Raw genomic sequence first — 19,101 nt, 5'->3', positions numbered from 1 at the left:
TGTGATTAATGGTCTTCAGTAAGTTTATTTTAGGAGCCATTTGTATTCCCTAGTCACGGGCAATAGCAATTTGCTACAGAACCAAACGTGCCCCGTTTGGTAGACCACTGGATGGCCATTGGTCGAATGGGCGTAACTTATTTGCATAGACCAGGCCTATATAGTTCACCAGTAAACTCAGTAGCTTTGTGAACCACTTGCGATTCGACCTCACACCACAGAGGCCTACTTTGGCTGCATCATTGATGAGGATTTTGTTTTGCATTGCATCGTAACCATACCATTCAAAATGGGATTTTGTCAGAATAGAGGAGTTTGGCAGTGTGCGGTCATTGTTCTGTTCTTATGCACAGTTCAGTGTACAACCACAAGGTATTTCACTTACGAAGAGGATGCACCTGGGACAGAGATTGGAAATTTGTCCCGAGACCTAAAGATTGATCCAGCTGACGACCCTGCGACCTCTTTCCGCTTCATGCAAGTAACAAACTCGTCTGTGGTTGTAATGAGGGAGAACGATGGACTTTTGAGTGTCGGGGAAACTATTGACCGAGAGCAGCTTTGTCCCCGTTCACCGGGCTGTTTTATTACCTTTGACATTGTGGCCTTCTCCAAAGAAAAGTTTCAACTCATTCATGTTGAGATTGAGGTCAGAGACATCAACGACAACTCACCCGTGTTCCTTCAGAACGAGACCCATCTGCAGATTTTGGAGAATGTCCCGCTTGGCTCCAGATTCCCGTTGGACATTGCTGTTGACCAGGACGTGGGCGACAACTATATTCAAAACTACACGCTGTCTCTCACCAGTCATTTCACGATTGAAGTGCGCAACAGAGAGGATGGTGTGAAATCTGCTGAACTCGTGCTGATTAAAGAGTTGGACAGAGAAGTGGAGGATTCCTACACATTCGACGTGACAGCAAGTGATGGCGGAGTGCCACCCAAATCTGGCTCAATGAGTGTGCATATAAAAGTGCTGGACTTCAACGACAACAGCCCGACGTTTGAGCACAACTCGCTGAAAGTTAAACTCTACGAAGACTCCCCGGTGGGCCACCGTGTCCTGAAAGTGCACGCCTTTGACCAGGACGACGGCGTGAACGGCGAAGTGGTGTACGCGTTTGTCGACGCCGGCTCGTCGTCTACTTCCGAAGCGACGCGCACTTTCAACATAGACCCCTACACCGGCGACGTGACCCTGAAAGCGCTGGTCGACTTCGAGAGGAAGAGATCCTACGAGCTGAACATCAAAGCCTCCGACCGGGGCGCGAGCTCTCTGCTGTCGACGTGCAGAGTGCTGGTGGACGTGGTGGACGTCAACGACAACGCCCCCGAGATCAACATCAAGCCGATGACCTCCAGCAGCGACGGGGTGGCCTACATCACCGAGGCCGCGGCCACGGAGAGCTTCGTGGCCCTGATCAGCACCTCGGACAGAGACTCCGGTCCCAACGGCTACGTGCGCCTCAGCCTCCACGGACACGCGCATTTCAAGCTGCAGCAGGCCTACGGGGAGAGCACGTTTATGATCGTCACGACCGCCGCTCTGGACCGAGAGAGGATCCCGGAGTACAACCTGACCGTGGTCGCGGAGGACCACGGGAGTCCCCCCTACAAAACCATCCGACAGTATACTATCCGCGTGACGGATGAGAACGACAACCCCCCTTTCTTTAGTAAGGCCGTCTATGAGGTGTCGGTTATGGAAAATAACGTCCCCGGTTCTTATGTGACCACTGTCATTGCACGTGATCCTGACATGGGAAAGAATGCTAAAGTGTCCTACAAAGTCTTAGATTCAGAAGTGCCCGGAGGGGGTTCAATGTCAACTTATGTTTCTGTAGATCCACTTTCAGGGTCATTGTATACCTTGAGATCTTTTGATTATGAGACTCTTCAGGAGATTGAATTGACCATCCAGGCAGAAGACAACGGTACCCCTCCGCAATCAAGCACATCAACAATCAAAATCAGAGTTGTTGATCAAAATGACAACTATCCACGTGTCTCTTTTCCCATACTGCAAAATGACTCTGCTGATGTCCCCCTGCTTTACAATGCACCGGTGGGGTATCTGGCGCTTTGTGTCAAGGCTGAAGATGAGGATGAAGGAATGAATGGAGAGCTCTCTTACAGAATCGTACAAGGTGACCCGAAGCTTTTTACAATGAATAAAGACACCGGAGAGATTGCTTTATCACAATGGCTGACAGCTGAAATTGGAGACGTGTTAGAAATGAAAATTGCTGTGAGTGACAATGGCAGGTCCCCCCTCTCTACAAGTGCCACCATTAGGTTTGTAGTTTCAGATATGCAGCCCTCCGAAGACCAAGTAGTTATTGTGTTACGGCCAAGTGGTGAAGAAAACTCAATTTTGGAGTTGGATGGCTCACTAATAGTCATTATCATGCTCAGTGGGGGATGTGCATTGTTGCTGATTGCAATAGTGATCGTTGCCGTCACGTGCACACTCAACCAAGGAGAGCAAAACCAGGACTCTAAGGATGAGGTGTCACATGGACTTTTTGACAAGAGGCCTGTTTCAATGCAGGGCTCGACAGAGCCAAACCATTACAGTGGAGGTTTCTACCACGAGAGGACTTCATCGTCTCTTGACGACTCCTGCCTGTATGAGGAGAAAAGTGAAGACTCCGAGACAAAGGTGTGTACACTGCTGCAGATTCAGAATTTATTTAAATAGGCTTGTGATGTTTTTGAAGTGCTGCCTATATTATGCTGTTTTAAAAAAAAAGGAAAATAACCCCCTGTTGCTATTTTGTTTGTTCCCTCAGATGTTCCTGCCCTCCAAGCAATTCAGACCAACATCTGTGTGGCAAGGGGACAAATACTGCTTGCAAGTGAGGTAAGAAACACAGACTGAAATATAATTTCTTGTCTCTGGTGGGAGGCGATTTATTCACAGTCACTGCCCTCTGTTCTGCATGGGGGTACTTGACATGCACTAGGCATACATACAGTATAATTGTGGTTGTCCTCTGGTGGGTGGGGGGGGGGGGGGGGGTAGTGTCAGACAGGCCTCATAAGTGGAAAAAAAGGAAACATCAATAATCAACCTAGAGTGGTGCAGTGGTGGATAATATGTGTTGATTGTGTTCACAGTGGCATTGGGAACACTGACCAGCTGAGCGTGAAGGACAGCGGTAAAGGAGACAGTGACTTCAATGACAGTGACTCTGACATCAGTGGTGATGGAGGCAAGAAGAACTTCAGCACCTTCCAGCCTGGGCCAAAGAGTAAGTTCACCTCATGTTGTATTTTAGCATACTGTAACTGCAGTGGTGGAAAAGGTACTTAAATGTTTTACTTAAGTGAAAGTATCAATAGTGCAATATTGAAGTACTCTGTTACAAGTAAAAGTCCGGAATTCAAGATGTATAAAAGTACAAAAGTATTGGTATCGGAATGTACCAAAGTACCTAAAGTAGAATTGTGCAGAAAGTTTTCAAATGTATAATAATCTTTTGAAAATAGCAGATCGCGACGCATTGTGACCTTGTAGATCGGCTACTTAGTTACTTTCCACCACTGTGTGTACATGGCATCTTGCACAATACTGTAAAACTGTTGTTTATACATTGATTCCGTTTCTATTAAAGGTAGTTTCTGTTACTTATACTTGTGTCTTATCTCTGTTTCAGATTCATCCACTACTGCCAGCACCCTTTCTGAGGACTCGCAAAGCACTTACTGTGTGATTCCAAGCCAGAGCTTCAAGGCCCCCGGAGACACGCATCAGACGCATGCATACACAATAGGCTTTTCCTCAGTGCCAGTCTACAACAATGCATATCCCAATCCTTGGAAACTCAGCAGCTATGGCACACATCTTCCCAAATCTAGGAGCACAATGCAGACCTTCTCTCGGACAGGGACCCTCCCTTCCTACTTCTCCCATCATCAGCGAGAGGTTGGCATCGGAGCGGGTGAAATAAGCATGAAGCAGAACACACATATTGTGACAGTGGCAACTGAATTTGAAATTGCAACCATGTTTTAATTCATAATATCGTGCCATTGATAAGCTAACACAAATGTGTAAATATTAGTTGTAAATAACTGGTCAGCAGATGTACATTTCTTTTGAAGTGAATTGTATATATCATTGCGTATTTAATGTTTTTATTATTATTATTTGACTGCCAGAATCAGTCATGTATATCTTCACTGTTAATATATACAAAATAATGAAATTGTCTGAAAGAAAAAGGACAGGAGCGACAACATAATTTTGTGGACTGTAAGTTCTTTTTTACCTATTTTTTGTACCCAATTAAATCAAACGAATGTATTCCTTGTGTTTCTTGTGCATTTCATTTCCACTTTAGGAACTTATGTTATACAGCAAGTCAATTTCATTTCAATTCAGGCAGTTGAGAATTTGGAAATTACAGTATATAGTTGGACAGCATTGTGTAAACCGAACTATGTCACATTGTGTCATTGTATACATGTTCTGTATACAGAAGTCAGTGTAAGCAGAAACATGTTAGTATCATCAATATTTCTAAATGGGAAGTCAAGACCCCAGTAAGTTATGTCAAATAGTCAGGAAGACTAGTAATGTGTGTTTTGCACATGCAGTACAGGTTCTGCACTATAACTTGAGTGCGAGCAAACTTTTCACCCCTACATATCGAGAAAAAAACATTTTCAAACTGGCATTCCTATTTTGGGCTATTCAATAGTGAAAAAAAATGGTGAGCTTGTAGATCAGCTATTTTAGTATTATAAGATACGGACGGATAAATGCTTACCTGTGTTTACCTGTTCAAACTTCTCCAAGCTAGCCTGCGTTTCTAAAATGAACAAAGGCTGGAATAGTGCTATTCTGTAAATACTAAATAGTCAGTTATATGCTTTGACATGAACAAGATGCTTGCCTGAATGCATTGTCGTTATCACATTTCATCATGGTTCCAGCTCAATTCAAGCATGAATAGATGGCACTGCTGTCATATATGGAGCTGTGTGTGCCCCTGGGTGATGTATTGATGTGGTAAAAAAAACAACACACACACACTATATATATTCAATATATATATATATATATATATATATATATATATTAATTGAGGAAAGAATATATGCACACATTTTTTTATAGTAGCAAGCTAAGGTTCATACTGCTGTCAAGAAACATCAGCAGTGATAGCTGTAGTTGGTACAGTATGAGGTTTATAATGAAATCCACAAAAGGATGTATTTTCTATTTAGTTGCAGGGAAAAGGGCCCATGCATTAATACCTACTGTAAATGTTGGCCTCTCATTGAAGTGAGTAGCACTTGCAAAGAGTGGCTTAGTTGTCTATTGAGAAGAATACGTAAGCATCAACTTACTACAGTACAAAGCACCATCTTGAGTAGAGGACAATTTACTCTGCCCATATCCTCTTGTTATCCTCTTTGAATATCTTGTCCCGTGTCATTTACAACAGAACTACATGCAGACAATGTATATTCAGAAATTCTAGACATCCAATGTTGTACAAATTGAAGAGTGTGCCGAATGACGGGAAAGCATTAAGAAGGAAGGAGGTCACACTTTCGCTCCTGGAAATGTGCCATGACAGATATCCAATTGAACATAGTGGGGAAAATGCATTTATCAATCAATACAATATTGCTACTTTCATCATAGCTTTATATTTTCCTTGTAGGTCAAACAGCTACTCATTGACCCGGTAACTTATGCCACAAGGTATATTCATTTGCAGAGTTTGTGAGATGAAAACCACATTGTAGGTCAATGTGTTCATTCATGAGCAAAACGTCAAAATGGTCTTCCTTTTAATGACTTAGCAACGGCTCCCTCCCATATCATATTTGAATTCCCATTTTAGCTGATTTCACTCATGCTTTCTCCCTAGGCGATGGAAAATGGTGTGTTATAAAGGCAGTGCTTTCAGTGCTCTCTGTTGTTGACAAAAGTATGATCGGAGAAAGTAATTAAAAGCCTCAGCAGCACCTGATGTGTTTGTTTGACAGATGGCTAATGTTGTGGTAATGTTTGTGTTATAATCGCCTCTTGTTGTCATTATAAATCCCCTGAAGATGGTGGCTTTCTGCACTAATGTCATGTGGTCCTTCATCACCATCCCACAATGTAATGCAACCTTTACTATACGTCTTCTTCCCCGGTGTGAAAGTTGCCATTTTTTAGTGTTTTTATATTGCAAGGCTTGGGTGACATTACACCAGGAAGCCAACATCGTTGCACTGTAAAATCTGGAATGTTAAATGGACTCTGAGAGTGTACAAATTCAAATAGACCATTACAGGTCCAGGAGGTTTCATTTGTACACTCACGGAGTGTAAACTAACAGGAGTTTGCTGTGTGTGTACCACTGTGGCATATAAGGCTGCATAAATGTCTGACCTTATTAGGGCGTACTCCTTACTGACATATAAACTGTTATGGTATCGTCCCCTCACTGGAAGCATGATAATGACTACTAGTTTACTTGTCCATCCCATCCCTATTATGACTCTTATTTGTTTACTACTTACACCTTTATTTACTACTAAATATTTATGTGCGACTGCTAGCGACTCTTAACCTACATCAACACCTGATGCGTTGATCTGTAGCATAACGATAGTTGTACACCCATGCTTGATTTCAAATGTACAGTTTATACTTAAATAATGTATGCAAAGATATCAGATCTACAAGTTCATAGGGTGCCACAGATGTGACGTGTTGTGAGCTTGTAGATCCACTATTTCCGATGTGTGACACTGTTGTACGACAAAGTATATATCAGGCTTCAGATGAAGGCAAAAGCAGCACAATTTAGTGATGATAAGCCTATGATGTTATCAGCGGCGGGTTGTCGTTCTTAAGTCATTAATATTCAGACCAGGTGCTACACCACTGTCCCAAACCTGTGTGTACTTCGTATTTGATGATCACCTCCTCATCATATAATATTTCTATATTCTGAAGCTGTTGGGGTGCATTCAATTACTGATAAGATGACAGGCTGCTCTATATTTCAGTGCACTCTCTGAAAGCCAGTGGGGATTGTTTAAGAATGTGGAGAGAATGTGGATTTTGAGAGAGTGGCTGCCCGATCTTCAGACTGACATACCAGTAAGACGCCCTGAGGATCAGAAGTGCATCCGCCTGGGTGACATCAGACTCCTGGGCGAGCGCTGGCACTTTGGCATGGGGGGTCAGATCAACATATGGAATGAATTCTGATACTGGCCATATATGGAGTGTACAGGGTTTGATGAGGTCTGGCCATATATGGAGCATGTCTTGATTGTACAGGGTTTGATGAGGTCAGATCAACATATGGAATGTCAGAACAGGTCGCCTCCATATATGGAGATCTAAGGGTTTGAGGTCAGATGTAGAGTTGCTGGCCGGCTCCATATATGCAGATCTAGGTGATGATCCAGTCTTCTCCATGTATGGCTATCTAGGGTTTGATGAGTTCAGTGTCGTGATCTTCATATATGGAGTGTGTCACAAGGCGTTAGGGACTGATGGCCATATCTGGTGGCGTGAGGGACTGACGGCCATATATGGTGGCGTGATGGACGGAACGACAGACTGACAGGTTTTGCAGGTTTTCATAGTAATCTGCGACCTATGGTCGCAATCAAAGTTACCATTTTTGTCACACAAATTTGTTATTCCACCAACGTTTGAAGCAGCATCGATATTCTGGCCTTCACTCTCCATGCCTTAAATAGTTTTAATTATAGATAAATCAATAGCTTAGGGTTGTCGGTGTGTCAAAAGAAGCCATAATGCCCCAAAGTTGTCGAGTCTGGCGCTGACCACTGCTGCAAAGCTATCCACCGCAGTGTTCACTGGCCCAGTAAACGTTCCAGTGTATGATTATGGAAGGGTTCTCAGACTTTTTATTTTTGTATTTTTTTACCAGGACCTCATTTTATGGGGAAACTTTTTTGGCGACCCCACACTTGATTTATAGTGCAATTTCAGTTCAGAAAGTTGAAATAAAGCATGTTTAAAACTAAAGCATACGTTGGTAGCTTTGGGTAGCAATATTTATTCGAAAATGCAGTTACAGTGCTAATATTGTGTCTTATCAATGTAGTTTAAAAGCTACAGAAAATTGTTTCTGTGTACATTTGTAAAGGGAAGCATTTTATACAACCTTCACCTTCCTGCGACCCGACCCCAAGTGATTTAAATCAGTATAAATATCACACTGCAGCTCCACTCTCTTAGTGATTTATCAGACTGAATACACACGCACACACACACACACACACACACACACACACACACACACACACACACACGCTTATTTCAATAGTCTGAGCTTATTATGCAGGGTACTCTGTGTATACATGATGATTGAATCACATGATATTGTTTATGAACAGTGGGAATGCATTTTGAGATCATCTGACCGAGGAGAAAGCTATTGGCAGGGGTCAGTTTTTCTGGGTCATCCCCTGTCCTGTTGATACTGTAGTTCCACATCTAGCTCTGTCATGTTAATCAATTTGTCACTGGGTTGATCAATCAATTGACAAGTTGTGTCTGATTCATCAATGAGATACACTTTTAGTGGCATATAGTAAAATAATAAAATACAAATAAATAACAGTGATTTGTATAGATTATGCCAAATGAAAAATTTTAGCCGTTTTTCCTTCCAACAGTTTTTGTTGTGGGATTATTTTCCATGTTGAGATCATTTTTAAATACTATATACGTTAGTGTTCAATTAGCCCACTTCCCCAGTGCACCAAGCAGCTGTGCATCCTGCCCACACAGATATAATGCATTGTATTGTGTTCTGTAAAGGACAGTGGGTTAAACATCAGCTCGGCAATTTCTGGCATGGAATGCAATATTTGTGTGTAAAGGGTTTACACAAAATGACAAATTAATATTGCAGCCACATTTATCTCTTCACTAAAAGTCGTCATTTGCTTTTATGTTTTATTTATGTAAAGGAAAATTCCCACATGCTGTAACCTTGCCAGATAAACATAGATTTGCACAAAGAGAATAGGCTCTCATAGATTTTTATTTGCTGCTTGAGAAAACATTACTGCCTGAATCATCAATCGAAATGGAGTCTGTGTGCCAGCACTGTGCATTATTCACACAATGTCTGTCGATTCTCAATTAATTCACATACCACTAGGGGGAAACATTATGCTATATCAAACCTCCACAATTACCAGGATAACAAACATTCTTTAAAGTGGAGTGGTGAGGAACCGATCATGTATAAAATTATTGCATAGACAATAACAAATGGCCATATTATTTCAAATGTAATAATCCTCCAAAAAGTTTGAAATAGTTTTGTTTGTGTTTTTCCTGTTGTTGGTGTGCTAAAGGCACGCAGAGTGCAGTGTTGTCACAAGGCCTCCCAGCCTCATGGCACATTTCACCTTTTTTAAGGTGTACTGCTGAGTCAGTATTTTAGGAGGCTGTGAGCAGCAAGAATTCAGTGATATCAAGTGCCGTTGCAGAACTGCGGCACTACCTTTCACATCCCTGCTGCCATTTCTGATGTTTGCATTGACAAGTTCACCAAACAACATGTATGCTGCTCTTGGGGAAAAGATAGTTTCACAAAAGGTGGTCAATGAATGAGATATTTGAGGCCACGATGGCCTTGTCTGTCTGGAGCTCTGTCCGATAAGGGTGCAATGCAGTCAGTATTATCTGCAGTACGCAAACAAAAGTAAATAATATACTTTGAACAGCATTTTACATTTGCTTACAATTTAAGGTAGTGTATTTTAATTGAAGCCCATTGACAAGTCCACTAATGTCAGGTTCTGCTCCTGAAAAGCACAAGGAAAATGTAAGTAAGACCACAAGACCCTTGCCGAAAAGTCTAATATTGTAAATGTATTAGATTAGTATTTAATATCCAGAAAACAATGATGAATTAATAAAATAAAATGACTATTCACAGCCATTTCAAAGTTGATGACAATCGATCATGGAGTGGTTGGTGCTCTTCCATTCACACAGTATTGAAGCCCATTCTTGTGCATGTGCATCACAGATACTATTTTGCTTACATGCACATAATGTATACATAATATGTTGTGTGGAAATGGAACTCACATAGAACAAGCTAGCAACCCAACAGGAAAAAGATAACATGTAAACATGCCTTGGTATTTGGGGTAACATCTGCACCTGGGTGTATATTACTTTTGGGTTTCTCATAATCAGGATAATATGAGCTTGTCTGGGATATTGTGTAAAGGACATGGCATACACCTGTAGTACCACATAAATAATGAAAAATCTAAAACCTAGTGTTAGAATATTAATGTGCAAGCATGCAAACACATCGACTGATTGCTATTTTCTCACCTACAGTAGTCTGTAATAGATCGACCGACCTTATAGCAGCAAGCCTGAACTGTGCACTTGTTCTGGATATAATTTATCTTTCTGTGTGTAACCTTGCTCTCTGCATTCCACGGTACATACCACCGCCTGCGATTCTGCGTCCGTACACTATGTCACCTCTTAGATAGAGCTCTGGTCCTCAGGTGATGATGATAAATCTATGCCAGTTGTTCACCAGTTGATTGTGCATACTGCTGAGCAGGGAGAGTGTCTCATTATGTCAGTGTAGGCCTTCATGGAGACAGCTGCCAAGGGAAACACAGTCTAGATGCCATTCTATTCTACATGGCAGAGTAAATTAGAGAGAGAAAGAGGAATAGAGAGAAAGAGAGAGAGAGACAGAGACACAGAGAGACTGAGAGAGTCGAGACAGAGAGAGAAAAAGTACTATATGTTCCATCAATCAGTCTAAATTACTTGCTTGTGTAATTAGCTAACATGTTTTGTTTCTCAGGTTCCGTGAAGTTATTAGGGGTTCACAGTTAGCCTTGGAAGTAATTGGAGTGCCTTGGAGACAACACTTGATGTTTCTCTATCTGTACGGGACTGACAGTTTATTTTTCTCTGTGGGTGACTTCCCTCCTCTTTCATGTTGCTGCAGTTTTTGTGAATTAGCTTCCTGTCACTTTACAGTAGAGCCTCATACTAATTGGCGGTGAGATGCATGCGTTATTCAAACCCCACTACTAGGGTGTCTTCCTTGTAGTGAGAACTATATGACAACATCGCTGAAGATGTTAGAAACTAATGAATTGGTGTTGCTGCAGTAATATTGTTACAGAAATTACAAAACATGAGCATCCTTGAAAATGCCATTACCTCGTTAAGAAGTATAAACCACACAGCAAGGCCCTTGCATCCATCCCTTCCTCAACCAGTGCCTGGCATCTTAATTTGACGCTTCATCTGTAATTAGACATGCACGGCATCGACACTGACTTACTTTCGACGAGAAGAAAACATTTGCCTCCTGCTCTCATAACAGCCTGCATTTGACAAGTAGTGGGGAACTCGGTTTGATAAAGGGTTCTACTTGGGGTGCCTGTGAAGTACAATAGACAAGTTGGACAGTGTGTTATTGAAAATGTAATTTGGCTGTCATGTTTTAGGCAAATTTCAGAATGCTGGGCCAGTTGTCATCAGGATGCATGGTGACAAGCTGGATAGGCATGTATGGATGAATGGAATGATGTTGGAAAAGTAGGTGCCTCAATGTTTGAATTTGTGAAAAGATAAACATCCCTAGACAAAAAGCAATTTGGTGATGAACATCTTGGAATGTTTGCATAGCCTTCACTTTGCTTGAGTTTAGTTCCATTTCAATTTTGCATAGAGAATATGTGAGGTCCCTGTTAATGTACGGTAGTCCCTTGCCACACACAGTTTGCTGGTTAGAGGTATCTACTCAAGAAGTTAATTTAGAATGATGATTGATCCATTGCATACTAAATGACTCCCAGGGTCCACTTTGTGATCAAGCGTGAGTACAGACAGAATATAGAAACACCACCAGCACTTTACCATCAGTGTTCTTGTTACTATATAATCACTGTTTTCAGCTCATTACTGCAAGCAGTGCATGTGCAATAGCCGTGACCTTACAATAATCCTACATACGATGCAGCGAAAATAGTGAGCAATTACAAATGTTCTATTAAATTTACAGAAAAGTATGCCGCACTGGTTCCACAATTACTTTCAATTTGAAACGAAGACTTCAAACGTTTCCTTTTTTTCTGATTCGGGTCTGGTACTTAAAATATACAACATGGGTTTGCAGCTTTGCCTCTCACTGTCAACTGCACAGTAAAATCCTCAGTTTTTCTTTTTATTTACAGGGAGGGGTTCACAGGCTGGGTCATATTAGAGATGTTTTCTCCTCCTGTCAGTGGATAAGTTGTAAATCTCAGCTCCCGGGAAATTTGAGATATAATGACATGCAGAGTACAGACAGTCAGACAACACCAAAGTAATGTCACCTTGAGTGAGCATTCCTCTTGACTGGACTGGCAGGTGCTATCAGAGGATAAACTCCACTTTGACCTTGTGTTCACTCATCACAACAAAAACACAAGATGGGGACAGGACAGTAGTGAAAGTGGCACACCCATCCATCACATCTCAAGTGTTATTGGCCACCATCAGCCGATATCTCTAGACACAGTTGCAGATAACCGCAATTTATTCTTTTCCAGGGCGACGCATTGAGGGGTTGGCTAAGATTTTTAACAGTCTTATTAAACGCATACAGGCAGCTAAATATAACTTCATTCACATTCAACCCATTTGGAGCTGTGATTGATTCCCCATCATCACCAAAGTTATTTTCATGGCCAGCACTGGAACATCAAACACCCTGACCTCCATTATTTCCCCTTTGAAATTGCATTCACTTTATTCTCTTCTCAGGCTCTCCAATACCTTGAATCATTTCTCCTGGGAGATAGTTTTTTTTTCTAACCTGCTGCTTCTGCACCAGTCCAGAGTGTATCCACCAATTCTCTCATGCTCTGTATGTGGGACACTTGAGCTAAGAGTGAGACAAGGCATCTGGCACAACCTTCCTGAGACTGTGTATCAGTGTGCTAGTTTCTGATCAGTGATGTGATGTACAGACAGAGGCCCAGAAAGAAAGTGGCACACATGTTATATTTATGTTTATAACACATGGGCCTTTTTTGAGAGAAAAATAAACCCCCTTTTCAGTGCAGTGCAAATAAAGAATATGGCATGCAAACACATATCACCTCCAACAAAAATACATTTAAAAAGGTTGACTTTGTGTTCTTTTATTCCGCTTTTTCTGTGACGCCATTGACAATGGGTACATTATTATTTATTCACCAGAATAAACAGCCTTCTAAATATTTGTTTTGTACACTAGAATCTAGACATGTTTTGTTGCTTAGCTGTGCCCAAGAATGTCCATAGTTTGATTGATTGGTTAATTGGTTTATTGATTGACTGACTGACTTCGATTGTTGAGTAGGCTATTAATGATACAGCATAACTAGCTGCCTTGGATATACATTAATTAATAATCAGAGGTTTATACATATGGTTATGTAGGGGTTGCACCAGCTTCCCAACCGGAGCAAGCTACTTCACAAGTATACAATTAACATTCATAGTTGCAAATAAAGACATACAAGCTTAATAGAAATCTTACATAGAATTGTTGACATCATTAGACATGACATTTCAAAGAGTACTTCTGAAAATATTTGGCTGTGCTACTTTGTAAATGACATTATAGTGTGGCTGCTTGTGTTTACAGCACAAATCAGGACTTATTATAGTTAATAACCAAGACTATAATCTGCTGTGTGATGAAGAGATAAAGTCGCTGCACCACTGGCAATAGATTTAACACTGACTTTGTGGTTTAGAGGCACATCCAAATGAGGTTTAGCCCAGCATCACAGTATCCACTATCCAGTCACCTTCTCGTTCATTTTAACCATACTGTAGCATCAATTTGTATTGCTGACGTAACACAATTATAATCTTTGTGAGGGGGCTGACCAGATAATTACCAGTGACTATAGTAATATTATTTGAATCTTTTTTTGGTTGAAGCACATGTTTTATGAAGTGATCCGATGGTAATGCAAAGGGTTCATAATTGCATCCATGGTGGCTTTAAAGGCAACTTGTCAGAGAGATGTCTCCCATGGATTTGTCAGGCTAACGGCTGATGTCAGAAACGTACAACTTTAGGGTAGCTAAGATATTTTCAAGTTTGAGTTTGAGTTTTTGAGAATACAATGACAGCATCAGGGACAGGGTTGAGAATACAATGGCAGACAGGGTTGTCTGTCTTCAGCAGAGCAAGTCAATAGTCCTAAAGAATATATTTCAAAATCCAATGACAATTGACTCATACACTTATGAGACAATAGATAATAATAATAATATAATAATAATAATAATAAACGGTTAATAAAGTAGAGAAAAGTGAGTGTGGGAGTAGCCTATGCATTTTATGTGAATGACCCCAGACATTTTAAATTTAAATGCAAATCAATGGCTGATCTAGCAAAAATAACCATAATGATAACACTTCGGTCCTGTCCTGTCCTGTCCTGTCCTGTCCTGTCCTGCCCTGTCCTGTCCTATTCCATAGTCCTTGACCAGCTCTCTTCATACCTCTCTGTTCTCGGCAGCTCCCATTGCCTCACTGAGTTTCAAGTAAGTTCATGTAATAACAAATCTTATAACCGTCCGTTTCGTCTGCACCAATGTCCGATCAGTTTCAAATGATGGTTATTGGAAAATGCCCTTGAAGGAAGTAGTTGAAGAAGCAGTTGACTATAGATAGACTATGCCGATTCCCGGTTATGCAATATGCAGTAAGAAAAATGGTTACTCGACAACTAAACCTGTGACTATTTATAGTCTAATAGTCTATTGCACTTTGACAGCATATCCTGGGTTATTTGAAGTACTTTATGCACAAGTTACTTTAGTTACAAATCTGTATTGCCCTATAAAAACACTGCTAAACCGATTCACTTTATACCTTTGTACATTGTTCCTGTATGTATGTTTTTATGCTTTGTTTCCTAATGTATTCTATTCCACTGTCTGCCTGTTTTCTTTTTATGTTTTGTGTGGGGACTGCAGATATAAATTAGCATATTTGCTAAATCCGGTGTATTTACGTTGCATACTTGCATTCATATGTAATGTCCAATTTTGTCCATTAATAAGATAACAAGATTAACTTCAGAAAAACACACAGACACACAGACCCTCTTATACTGTAGATGGCCTGCCTCAGCACAAACAAAATGTAGCTCGGTTTGCGGGTTCTATCTTAAAATTAAGTGCATAGTTAAACTTTCATATCACTAGGCTATTAGCCTATTGGACTTTAGCCTATACAAAATCATTACAGTTAGGGCAACCCAATATACCCATACATGCAGAGATGAGCACGGTGGGTGAATTACAATGGATGTGGGGGAAGGTTGAAGCCGTTGGTAGAGAAATTGTGAACCAGTTTGGACATAGACGCACACACACACACACACACACACACACACACACACACACACACACACACACACACACACACACATTTCGATTTCTTTATTTGAATCCACAAATTACAATTACATTTACAAGGAAACAAATATAACTGGGTTGACAGTTCATGTTCACTTAAGGATACACATGGCACCTCCTCCTCCACACAGACAAACTGCCTATAACAGCTGAAACAGAACAGTATTTGGCAAGTTGTTTGGCTTTGCTGTTTGTTGGGAACAGATAGGCCATATCATAAAAGTGATTCATGCCGTCATAGCAGAGACCTTTGTAGGTGTTGGATAGGAACAGCACACGCGCACACCGCGCGCACACACACACACACGCACGCACGCACACGCACGCACGCACACACACACACACACACACACACACACACACACACACACACACACACACACACACACACACACACACACACACGCACACGCACACGCACACGCGCACACACACGCACACAAAAGTCAAAGTTCAAGCATGTCACCATTCAAAATCAAATCATGTATACTTAACCTTATTTCAGACAATTTTACAAAGCATACAGAGTAGACAATTTAACATGAAGGTGCCCACTGCCCAGACTTCTCAGGTGCCCACTCCTCCGGTTACCAGTCAAGGATAAGTATCCTTGGCTTTAGCAGAAATGTGCCATGAAAATCTCTAAAGTTTTATTTTGATTATGCAAGCATGTTGATGGACAGATAACAGAGAATATAAAATGTAAACATAGGCCATCATGCCGAAGCTAATTAGAAAAGCTTTATTAATATGATTGATGGCAAATTAAAACAAATCATAGCCGTTATTGAAGGATAGTACTGTAACCTTAGACCTTTGTTGTCAATACATTATATTTACAGACCGGATTTGGAGATGTTGAATGGTGAACCTAGAATAATGATTTTGAAATGTATATATAATGATGTCTTGGTTCTTTGTGGGTTTGCTTTAACAGCTTGGAACATTGTGGAGATGTGGAGCTTACCTTGGGATATGAAGCCTTTGAATGAACTACCGTATTTAAATTTGAACATTATCAAATGATTAAAAAGGTAGACCTATTCAAATCTTGAACTGCCCTCTAAACATACTTTTGGAAAGCTAATATCATACATATAATATAGATATGGATATACCGTATGCAGATACGTCTCATGAAGGCATCAGGTCCTGCTGTGAAACAGACCTATTTCTCTATATTGGAATTTCTATATATGATCAAATTTAGTCATGTGATTTTCACCCTAAAGATTGTAGTGAATTGCTTGAGGTGATACTACACCCGGGAATGAGCTCAAATGCTGAATGATAAGCAGTTCAATCATGCTTGTGCATAGGTGGCTGAATCATATAAGAGACATACAGTACAGTGCCAAGATATTGTACTTATGCTCAAACAAGCATAACACTACTGTTTTTCATTTCAACCTCTGTGAAATTACAAAGGGTGTATTATAGTTTATACAGCAATGTGTTCACGACCGAAAATCAATTCATCATGAAGCAACTGGTGCATTCATGTCTTCTTGCTGCCTGTGCTAGCCATGTGGTTCATTAAAATGCAAGGTATAATTTTCTAATTAAAGAATACCATGATACTGTGTTCAATCTATAGCCCACAAAATGCATGAAACCACGTCCTGCACACTGCAAATGCATTCTAGGTACCGTATTATGAACTGCTCTCTCATCCAGGGAGTCCAGATCATATGAAATAGTGTGACAATGCGAGTGACAATGCGAACACTATTGTCAATAGCAGTCCTTTCCTGAGATTTCAACAGACTTGAATGATAATTAGAGTTTCCCTTTGTTGCCCTTATCGGGTACCTGCAGAAATAGCCAATTTATGCAGACTGAACCCTGGCCAGGCAAAGTTGATGCTCCCTGGAGGAGGAAAGCAGCCATGTTTCAGACAATGGAAATGAACTCAGGGACAACTCAAGGTTGATTTAGATCCAGGGCAACATGATATTAAATGAAGAGCCGAGCTGCACTGATCTCGCCTTGTGTTGATACAGCTTCTTCTAAAGAATACACACTATGCTTTTTTATGCATGCCAGGGAGACAAGTGTCACTCAGATCTGGTCAAGTGAGAATAAAAATGCAAATGTCATATATTGTTGAACTGCTGAGTGGACTAATATGTCAATCCATCTTCAATATAAGGTATGAGATTCATGAGGAAGGCAGGTGTATATGTGGAGGTGCATGGAACACCATACCAACAGTGATATTTTAGCTCTGCAATAAGCAGACCATCAGATGGACAGACGATTAGGCTATCTTGTCCTTTTGGTGAAGTAAGTTATCCTGAAACACTCCATGCTTGTAATTATTTTGCGATTTAATCCACTTAATTATGCAATTATGACAGCCAATAAAGAAAGAGCTAGGGACCAGGGAGCATTGTTTCACACTTTTAGAAAGCACTGTGGGTAAAATCCTGTTATAATGAAACTACTGGATAGTATTTTTGTCATGCTCAGCAAAATTGACCACTAAAGTTGTCACTAAAATGACCATTTGCCAAGAACCTGCTGATCCCACTATTATTATGCCCTCTCTCTTTTATTGATGTATTCATAATCACTGCTCCATATCCACGTATAAGAACATCCTCAAGCACGTTTTCATCTGTAGCTCTGCTCTAGGCGCGCACATCAGTAACTGAATCACGTAGCACTAGAACAGCCCTTCTTCATGCGATCTTCCCAGACCTATTGGAGAAACAGAAACCCCCCCAAGGCAAGATCTGTCACTGTTTCACTCATTGGCTGGAAGACGATCAGAAACTATGTTAAATGCACCAAGCGACGTACTGGGGTCCGTTCAAGCGTCGTGAGGATTTCAGTCAGATGTCACTGCTAATATAGAGCGGGCTTCAACAGTTGACGTGGAAAATTGAGCGATTAATTTTGATTATCTGAAATCTTGCAACATCGCACCCTTTTGGATTTTTCAACGTCCACTCGAGCAGCACAGATGAGCATAGTCCGGATGAAGGATGCGATGGGAGTACACCGCTGGGTCCAACTGGACTGGATTATGGGATTATTGTACTAATTATAGGACAATTATCGGGCAAAAGTCGCAGCCGCGCTACAGATGCTCGTGAATGACGGGAATACGAAAGGTTGTATTGGAGGAACATCTTTATTTTCGTCTTTTTAGCCTACTTTGTGTCGAGGGCTGCCCGTGTACTATGAGTAAAAAAAACCTATATGCAACAGTGTGCCGCACAGAAACAAAGTCAATGCATTGTGAATCGTAATATTGGGCAATGCTGCATTTTGAACGGGCATGTCAGTATTCGCTGTAGCCTAGGTGTAGATGTCGCAGGAGGGCAATGCGCTTTTGTAGGCTACAGTCTAACCTTCACCGCTCAGATTCAAATGCTTTTAACCTTGATGCAAGAGGGACTTCATCAGCAGCGATGATTTATTTAGCCGTCCTTAAGGAAAACGGAACATGCCTGGCACACCATGTTGAATTTGATCTTTCATTCATGCATTAGTGTCGTTGGGCGGTCATCTTTGTTTACAGAAAGAGTTCATCCTAGCTGAACGGTATGTGAAAGAAGATAAAAGACCACCGATCAAAGGAGAGAAGGGGTGATACATCGATTGAATACACAATTCGCCTTGGA

At 41.0% G+C, this 19,101-nt stretch overlaps 1 protein-coding gene across 1 annotated transcript; it reads left to right on the top strand.

Annotated features, from left to right (window-relative positions):
* Positions 1 to 289: 289 nt before the first annotated feature.
* On the top strand, positions 290 to 19,070 carry pcdh8 (protocadherin 8; the record flags this gene model as incomplete). Its single annotated transcript, XM_080785982.1, has 6 exons — positions 290 to 2,665; positions 2,796 to 2,866; positions 3,124 to 3,257; positions 3,663 to 3,947; positions 14,526 to 14,590; positions 18,999 to 19,070. The coding sequence occupies 6 exons, from the start codon at positions 290 to 292 to the stop codon at positions 19,068 to 19,070; spliced, it is 3,003 nt and encodes a 1,000-aa protein (XP_080642108.1).
* Positions 19,071 to 19,101: the final 31 nt, after the last annotated feature.

The sequence above is a fragment of the Protomyctophum bolini genome (assembly GCF_963924005.1).
Source record: "Protomyctophum bolini genome assembly, chromosome: 16".
Classification (NCBI taxonomy): domain Eukaryota; kingdom Metazoa; phylum Chordata; class Actinopteri; order Myctophiformes; family Myctophidae; genus Protomyctophum; species Protomyctophum bolini.
Note: the sequence above shows the minus strand (reverse complement) of the source record. Positions and strands in the feature narration are given on the sequence as shown.